The sequence below is a fragment of the Heptranchias perlo genome, chromosome 13 (genome assembly GCF_035084215.1).
Source record: "Heptranchias perlo isolate sHepPer1 chromosome 13, sHepPer1.hap1, whole genome shotgun sequence".
In the NCBI taxonomy this organism is placed as follows: Eukaryota; Metazoa; Chordata; class Chondrichthyes; order Hexanchiformes; family Hexanchidae; genus Heptranchias; species Heptranchias perlo.
In genome coordinates, this window is record NC_090337.1 from 53,197,099 (window position 1) to 53,206,141 (window position 9,043).

General features: G+C 41.3%; 1 protein-coding gene across 1 annotated transcript; it reads right to left on the reverse strand.

Annotated features, from left to right (window-relative positions):
- Nucleotides 1-250: 250 nt before the first annotated feature.
- On the reverse strand, nucleotides 251-8,437 carry LOC137331152 (C-C motif chemokine 26-like). The gene is made up of 4 exons (XM_067994757.1): nucleotides 8,295-8,437; nucleotides 7,970-8,090; nucleotides 3,723-3,800; nucleotides 251-1,595 (listed from the first exon to the last, which is right to left on the reverse strand). The coding sequence occupies exons 1-4, from the start codon at nucleotides 8,386-8,388 to the stop codon at nucleotides 1,574-1,576; spliced, it is 315 nt and encodes a 104-aa protein (XP_067850858.1). The 5' UTR covers nucleotides 8,389-8,437; the 3' UTR covers nucleotides 251-1,573.
- Between the last annotated feature and the right edge of the window lie 606 nt (nucleotides 8,438-9,043).

A 9,043-nucleotide genomic window follows, 5' to 3' on the forward strand; every position in this document is an offset into this window, starting at 1 on the left:
CAAAACCAGCTTCCCCTCGTGAGTGAATTTTAGCTGTGGTGTCCAGGGAGAGAGACAAACTGATGGGGGTGAGGCTTTCCAGCACTGCTCAAATATGGCTTTTGGTACCTCAGTCAAGAAGCAGTACGGGTAGAAACTCACAAGATTCTACAAGCCAGACAGTCCTATCTGACCAATGAAGATAGCAATTTAGAGCGAGGACGTTTCATTGGAATTACTAAAAGGAAAAATTCAAATTGAACATTTCGGGTCTTCACAACAATGTATTTTTATTTTTACTTTTAAACATTACACAGAAAGAATATCCCCAAGCCACATATTGCAACCACAAGAACCTCTTAGAAATTGAAGCTACTTTCATTTCCTTTACACCATTTTCTGTAAAGATTCTGCCCTGATAAATGTGTGCCTTATACCCATGGCCTCAAGGACAAATTCCACAGTAACTCTGTCCAATCATGACAACGTAGAGTCTGTGATAATTCTGTCCTGAATTTGGGGACATCTCAATCTCAAAATAATATTTTTAAAAGACTTTATGAAAACAGTGCTAAGCTTTGCTTGTAAAAGATATTTATTTAAATCTGTTAATAAAAGCAATTTACTCTGCCGAGCTGTTTACAGTAATAACTCCTTCTTAGTACAAGCTGTCTTACCTGACTCTAAAATGGATGCAGTAGCCTAGTGCTTATGGTACTAGACTAACAACCCAGTGGTTATTAGTTCAAATCCTATAATGCCAAGTTGCGAAACTGAATTCAAGAAATTTGGTAATGTGTGGGCCAGCACCGGAAAATGATGATGAAAGCTTCTGAAATTAAAATGGAAACATGCTTGAAACACTCCACAGATGCTGCCTGACCTGCTGAGAGTACCTCGTCTTCACAGATGGGCGTCTATTGTCAGGGCATCGAGCCTGTTCTCATTCAGCAGCCCACCCACTTTTTCACAGGAAGTGCCCACATCGCTATCGAGCAGCAATGAGCTGGTTCTGCACAGACCTAAGATCTAACTTGGGACCTGTATGATCTGCTAGCTTAGTTCTATATTGAGTACTTACCTAATGAGCAATTGGAGGAGGCTCAGGCACTCATTGCAGTATCTAGCTTGTATAATTTTTTGGTTTCTAAAGGTTATGGTGCCAGGTCCAGCATTGCAGTTTTGAGAAAAAAAAATGGTTTCACTGCACATTTAGCTAAGGGAAAAAAAAGAACTCGCTTTCACCATTCAAAGAGTAACACCTCCCTCACATCTGCATCGTACTGTGAGTTGCATGTACTGATCCTCTTAAAATGTCATAGTAACCAATTTGATTTTTTTTCAAAATGTGTATTTTAATATAACTTTCATTTAAATGTGATCTGTGAGGAATATTTTATACTACAGTGAATGGACAGTATCATAATATGTTTTACAATAATCTACCAATTTCAGGAGCATAGTAAGGAATCACAACATAAAATCAAAGATTGTGCAGAAAGGATAACATGGACTGTTCATTTTCATTAAAACAAGCGCTTTGCCAGACTCTTCACTTTTCTTCATACTTCAGTGAAGAAGCTTAATTGTTCCATCAAACAATGTGAGCAGCGGACCTGTTTATGTAAAGAATGAAGATTTTAGACACTGAGGGTGCTAAATTGGGCCTTGTGGCGCACGTTTCCTGCGTGACGTGCGCCAGACGCCATCTTGGTATAGGAGTTTGCGCAGGCGCAGATAACGAACGCTGGAATCATGTAAAGTAGGGAGAAAATGGCTTCAATCGGTGTGCAACGCTATTTAAAGTGATAGACACCATTTTGGGACTTAACGCTCAACTCAATTCACAGTCGTAACCCCGACCATCTGAACGTGTCTTAGAGTGCCTGGAGGACCCCCCGCCAGTGCTATTTAGTGGGACCATGCAGGATTTACAGGTTAGTGGCCGGATTATTGCTTCTGGCTGCCGAGACATTTGTAACTGTTTTTGGAGGTCTCCTAGACTTCAATACTAGGATGCGGGGACATAGCCCAACATTTAGAGCCAGGATGTGTAGGAGTGAAGTTAGGAAATGCTTCTACATGCAAAGGGTGGGAATCGTTTGGAATGCTCTTCTGCAGACGGCAGTTGATGCGAGTTAAATCTGAGATTGATAGATTTCTGTGAACCAAGGTTATTAAGGGATATGGGGCTAAGATGGGCATATGGAGTTCGGTCACAGGTCCACCATGATCTCATTGAATTGCGGAAAAGGCTCGACGGGCTAAATGCCACTGCCCCACTTGCTGCCTCTTGATATGCGCCACTTTCTCCTGTAAGAAAGCAGGACGTGTGCCTGGGTGATGTGCCTGTCATGGTTAAATAGCTGCCAGTGTGTGTGGCCTGTGAATTGTGGTTGGGTGGCTTGAAACAGTGGTAATGTGTAAGGGTGAGAGGAAGCATCTGATTGGAAGAGTTGAGTACTGATGGAAAGAGTTTGTTGGTATGTGGGTGATGGGGGGTGTAGTGCGTGGAGCAGTGGGTGCAGCTTGTGGTGCAGTTGGTAGGAGACACCACTTGACAATTGACCTCACTCACCTTGACCACTCATGTCAAAGCATTGAACTTCTTCCTGCACTGCATCCATGGTCGTGATGCTGTGCGCCTGGCATTGACTTCATCCCCCACTGCCTCCCACTACCTTTTGGATATATGTCTGGAGGGTATCTTGCTTCCCCCCTCCTCTACTGCAGATATAGGATGTCTCTCCTTCTGTCCACCTCTTGCACCAAGGTCTCTAGTGCATCAGCAGGGAACCTTGGTGCACGCTCTCTCGCAGGCCTGGTACCAACTCAGATCGGCAGATTGATGAGATCTGGCGTGCAGATTGTAGGATGTGGGATTTAGTAGTGCGCAACCTTTATTCAATGTTTTAACATAACTCTTCAGTGTGTAAACCTAGGGATGGGACCTGCATCTGTGTTTTACGTATGTGATGTCTGATCTCCGTTCAGACTCCGTGCAGACAGTAGACTGTTATTTTCAGCAAGTAAACAGGTATCAGCTACCTTTAAGTGATTTCTAAGAAACATCCTCCCTTTAAGAGATTGAGCTCCCTCTACTGGTGGAAAGTGCAAATTGCATCGATTCCACATGCAATGCCTGGAAAGGAAGGCTGATTGCAGGTGAGTCCTCGGGTGAGTCCAAGCTTGCGTTCTGCCTGCCATTGGGCGCGGGGTAATAGCATATCACGCTACCCGCGTCCAAAAACAGCCCTTATTGAATTTTTCCCCCAGAGTGTTTCAGCAAGAGCCCAGTCAAAGCGCTTCAGGTTGTGCTGCTCTCCTATGCCCTACTTATTTGAGCAGTAACAGCAACACAATCAGGGAACTATGGTAAGGTTGCATCACTGTGGAGTGGAGGGGGAGGTGGAGTTTTAAACATATTCAAACACACACAATAAGGATTAGTGTACTGGAGTTGGTGCCTACTGTTTGACAGGACAGTCAGCGCTTTTCAATGGGTAGGAATTGAAAGAAGAATTTAAAACTAAGTATGTTAGAGAACAGGCATTGATTCCGCAGGACTTGCATTTATCAAGCAAAGCATATGACGATCACCTCTTGGAAGTGTTTCCTGTTAATCGTATATCAGCGTCTAATTACAGTTTCCCTGCTGCCTTTTTGCATTAGGGAGCTGTGAATCTTGGCATGGTACCAATGTCAGATACACCAGCATTCGAAAGTAATAATGCCCTACTCACTGCAGTTCTTTGATCTTCTTTGGCACCCAGCGTGCTTTAGGGTGAGTGCAAATTGGCCCCTTCTCTTTGGTGTAGAATCTAAACAAGAGGATAAGTTATGATCATTTTCTAAAAAGACAATAAACCATCTAGAGAGTGGAATGCCCCTTTTAACAAAAGCATGAAGCCACCTCTGGTCTCTAATGACTTGCTAATGATATTACGTTCTCAGGAATAATACATTTCAAAGATAAGCCTTCTCAACAGTTTGTTAGCGAGTCATTAATTACAGAGAGAAACAGGGATTTTGCAAGAGGATTCCTTCTAATCCTGTTTCGTTAAAACCATGTTTATCAGTAATGCTGTTCCTGATACATTCCCCAGATATTGACTAGTCCCTGATCAAAAGATCTAAGTGTTTCCACCATTGACAATCTGCAGCACATTGTTAACTGGCATACAAGACAAGCCTGGATTATATTCACATGCATAAGAACATAAGAAATAGGAGCAGGAGTAAGCCATCCGACCCCTCGAGCCTGCTCTGCCATTCAACAAGATCATGGCTGATCTTCTACCTCAATGTCATTTTCCTGCACCATCCACATATCTCTTGATGTCTTTTAATATCTAGAAATCTATCTATCTCTGTTTTGAATGTACTCAATGACTGAGCCTCCACAGCCCTCTGGGGTAGAGAATTCCAAAGATTCACCACCCTCTGAGTGAAGAAATTTCTCTTCATCTCTGTCCTAAATAGCCTACCCCTTATTCTGAGATTGTGACCCCTGGTTCTAGATTCCCCAGCCTGGGGAAACATCCTCCTTGCATCTACCCTGTCGAGCTCTGTAAGAATTTTGTATGTTTCAATGAGATCACCTCTCATTCTTCTAAACTCTAGAGAATACAGGCCTAGTCTACTTAATCTGTGTTCATACGACAATCCCGCCATCCCAGGAATCAGTCTGGTGAACCTTTGTTGCACTCCCTCTATGGCAAGTATATCCTTTCTTAGGTAAGGAGACTAAAATAGTACACAATACTCCAGGTGCGATCTCACCAAGGCCCTATATAATTGCAGTAAGATATCTTTACTCGTGTAATGACATCCTCTTGTAATAAAGACTAACATACCATTTGCCTTCCTAATTGCTTGCTGCACCTGCATGTTAGCTTTGAGTGACTCATGTACAAGGACACCCAGGTCCCTTTGAACATCAACATTTCCCAATCTCTCACCATTTAAAAAATACTCTGCATTTCTGTTTTTCCTACCAAAGTGGATAACTTCACATTTTTCCACATTATATTCCATCTGCCATGTTCCTGCCCACTCACTTAGCCTGTCTATATCCCCTTGAAGCCTCTTTGCATCCTCCTCACAACTCACATTCCCACCTAGTTTTGGGTCATCAGCAAACTTGGAAATATTACATTTAGTCCCCTCATCCAAATCATTGATAATAGGCTGGGGCCCAAGCACCGATCCCTGCGGTACCCCACGAGTCACAGTCGGCTAACCTGAAAAAGACCCGTTTATTCCTACTCTCTGTTTTCTGTCTGTTAACCAATTCTCAATCCATGGAGTTTATTACCCCCAATTCCATGTGCTCTGACTTTGTTCACCAACCTCCTGTGTGGGACCTTATTGACAGCCTTCTGAAAATCCAAATACACCACATTCACTGGTTCCCCCTTATTTATTCTACTAGTTACATCCTCAAAGAACTCCAATAAGTTTGTCAAACATGATTTCCCTTTCATAAATCCATGTTGACTCTGCCAAATCCTATTATTATTTTCTAAGTGTCTTGTTATCACATCCTTTATAATAGATTCTAGCATTTTCCCTACTACTGATGTCAGGCTAACAGGTCTGTAGTTCCCTGTTTTCTCTCTTCCTCCTTTCTTAAATAACGGGGTTACATTTGCTACCCTCCAATCTGCAGGAACCGATCCAGAATGTATAGAATTTTGGAAGATGACAACTAATGCATCCACTATCTCTATAGCCACCTCTTTCAAAACCCTGGGATGTAGATCATCTTTGGGATTTATTGACTTTCAGTCCCATTAATTTCTCTAGTACTATTTTATTACTAATACTAATTTCTTTTAGTTCCACATTCTCGCCAAACCCTTGGTTCTCTAATATTTCTGGGAGATTTTTTGTGTCCTTTTCCATGAAGACAGACACAAAGTATTTGTTTAATTTCTCTGCCATTTCCTATTCCCCATTATAAATTCTCCCGTCTCTGTCTGTAACGGACCCACATTTGCCATCGCCAGTCTTTTCCTTTTTACATACCTAAAGAAGCTTATATGTTTCTCGCTAGTTTACTCTCATTCTATTTTCCCTTTCTTTATCAATTTCGTGGTCCTCCTTTGCTGAATTCTAAAATGCTCCCAATCCTCAGACTTACTGCTTTTTCTGGCAAATTTATATGCCTCTTCCTTTGATTTAATGCTATCTATAATTTCTCTTGTTAGCCACGGATGGAGCACTTTTCCTGTTGGGTTTTTGTGCCTTACGGGAGTATATCTTTGTTGCAAATTATGTATTAATTCTTTAAATGCTAGCCATTGCCTGTCTGCCGTCATACCTTTTAATGTAGTTCCCCAATCAACCACAGCCAGCTTGCGCAATTTTCCTACCCGTGTGGAATAGTATCTGAGATTATGAGATTACTATTTGAGGATTTGTGGGTGACTATTACCTACTTACAATGCAGATTCTTTTTTATAGTAGAGCTCCTGTGGTGTTGCTCATGGTGAGTCATCCGTCCCATTGCATTTTGTCCCTTTATACTGTAGTACTAATCCCGTGTCTATGGCCCCTTGTCATCAATTCACCAACAGTTTACTCTCCCACAGTCTTGTTTTTGGATCAAAAGTTTGTGGATTCAAGCCTAAGTCCAGGATTTGAGAGCATAATCTAGGCTAACACCTCAGAGAGGGAAGGGGAGGTCTCCTGGTGTCCTGGCCAAAATGTATTCCTCAGCCAACACCATCAGATTAACTGGTGATTCATCTCATTTGCAGATTTGGGGACTTTTCTGCTTGCAAATTGGCTGCCATGTTTGCCTTAAAAAGAACAGTGACTACACTTCAGAAGTAATTCATTGGTTGTGAAGTGCTCTGAGAGTCCCGAGGACATGAAAGGACAATATAAATGTAAGTTTGTTCTTTCTTTCTTTCTCTTTCTCTCTCTCACACTTTGTCTGTCTCTCTCCCTCAGATGAAAATACTCTGTGTCTAAGAAAATTTTAGCTGTTTTATTGCAAATAACTAAACTTGGTGATTTAAAGAAAAAAAGTAAATATACTCAAGATGCAACATCAAGCTCAAATGAGTTTTGTCTTTTTTTATATTTGTTGCCTTATTCATTAGCTCCTAAAAGCATTTACTTTTTCTTTTTTGCTGTTCTACAAGGTTCCCCGGGTTACTGATGGCCTCCACTAGTTTGCCTGAGTAACCATTCTTCACGTGTCAACTTTCATTGAGAGTGTCGGCAGACTATTTAACTATGGTAGTATCACAGCGGAACCCTATTCTGTTTCATCTAATGTCGAAGCAAGAATCTGTGCAGCAGGCAACACCAGATATTGGGGTTCAACCACTCCATCCCCTACCCCTGTACCCACTGCCACCCCAGTTGAGATCAAGGAACTCTGCATGGATTGGGTCAGATCTGGTATGTATGGCTGAGTACCACACCAGGCTGTGCATTTATCCACAGAACTAACAGGAGAACCAGGTTTTGCTTATCCCTAATGTTGATTGGAGAAAATTAGAAGCCAAGATCACAAAAACCACCAAGAAAACCAAAGGCTAGCAGACTTGCGATATTTCAGTGTTACAAACTCATGCAATCAGCTTTACAGATACCACATGGCCACTATTACATTCAGCATTCGTGCTACTTAAAATTATAGTAAGAGTTCAAGCTAGAGGTTCCAGTACTATTTATAAATTATTTGAGCACTGCTCATGCGGTTTATGAGGAACACTCGATTGAAATTCGTCCTTGTAAGAATATGAGACTATACAGAACAAGGAGAGGCCACTCAATACAACAAGCCTGCTCCTTCTTTCAGACCATGTGAATCCAGCCTATTATGGAAGCTCCTTGGCATCTGTGCATTATCCACCATCTACCTTGATGAAGAAATCTTATTTTGTTCCTCAGAGACTGAGCTTCATTTTCTATGATTTAAACTGATAGCATATTATGGGACAAACAATTTGTTTATGAGCAGTGTACCTACATGACAGCTTGTACGCAAGGCTTATGCGCAGACTGGATCCTGTACCCTGTGATAGTAAAAGGAAGCCGAGTCCGGGAAACAGACCTACAGCAGTTGATGACAATCTTGCTTGGCCGCAGATCTGTAAAGCAAAAGGGTAGACTAGGGTCAGCACATCCTCAAGATATAGCGCAAAATTTCATTGATCACTTATTTTAAGCAACATGCTTCTCTCAGAAATTGGTAAAACATTGCTTTCAAGAACGCATTTTTTAAACATCACTTGCATTTTCCAATTTGGCAAAGTAAACACATTAATAGCAATTCAATTTTTTGGCAAACTTACATGAGCTGGCAATCAAAGTAATAAAACCAAACATCACCAAGGACAGAAAAAGATTCGGGGATCCCCTGTTTAATAGTCGCTGCATCTTAAACATCAAAATAGTCTTCGTTAGTTAGCCGTGAGTACGAGTGAGCCTTACAGACTGTAAAATGTTACAGTTTATAAAACACTTGTCCTCTGTCCATACCTGAATATAGTAACGGAAACTACGCAAAGGAAACAAACCGTTAGTCCTCTTTCATGACCAAGTGTTTATTTTTGGTTATGGTTTTGTGAATTAATTGATGAAAGCCTGGAGGAAATAATTGGGCAGAGCCCATCTGAAGAGGTGTGAATATCTATTAAACATTTAATAACATTGGAGTGGAGAGAATGCATTTAATCCCTGTTAAGATGATTCAATAATTCCATTTTTGTTAAGTTCATGGAAATAACCAGTTATTTTAAGGACCCTTGTGATGATTGATTCTCTTGTCCTTTGAATGTAAGTATAACACCAACCAAAGTTTTTCTTACTTGCAGGCTAAATGATTTGAATCTGACATTCAAATTAAATTAACAAATCGATTGCTCCTTAACAATGATTAAAGTTATATAGTTGTGGAGAAAGACTAGTTTGAATTCCCCGTCCCTTTAACTTTTCTCCATACAGCTCTCACTGGGGATGCAGTTGAGAAAACAGGCAGCCATATTGGCACCAGGCCTCTGCCGGTGCAACGTCACAACCAATCATTAAAAGACAAGTGATG

What these genes read in the sequence shown, in the direction of transcription:
- LOC137331152 (XM_067994757.1), bottom strand. Translation starts at nt 8,388, where the DNA reads ATGTTTAAGATGCAGCGACTATTAAACAGGGGATCCCCGAATCTTTTT. An exon ending in TACTTTGATTGCCAGCTCAT is followed by an intron (nt 8,091 to 8,294) that starts GTAAGTTTGCCA and finishes TTTGCTTTACAG; the next exon opens with ATCTGCGGCCAAGCAAGATT. An exon ending in CCTTGCGTACAAGCTGTCAT is followed by an intron (nt 3,801 to 7,969) that starts GTAGGTACACTG and finishes CCTCTTGTTTAG; the next exon opens with ATTCTACACCAAAGAGAAGG.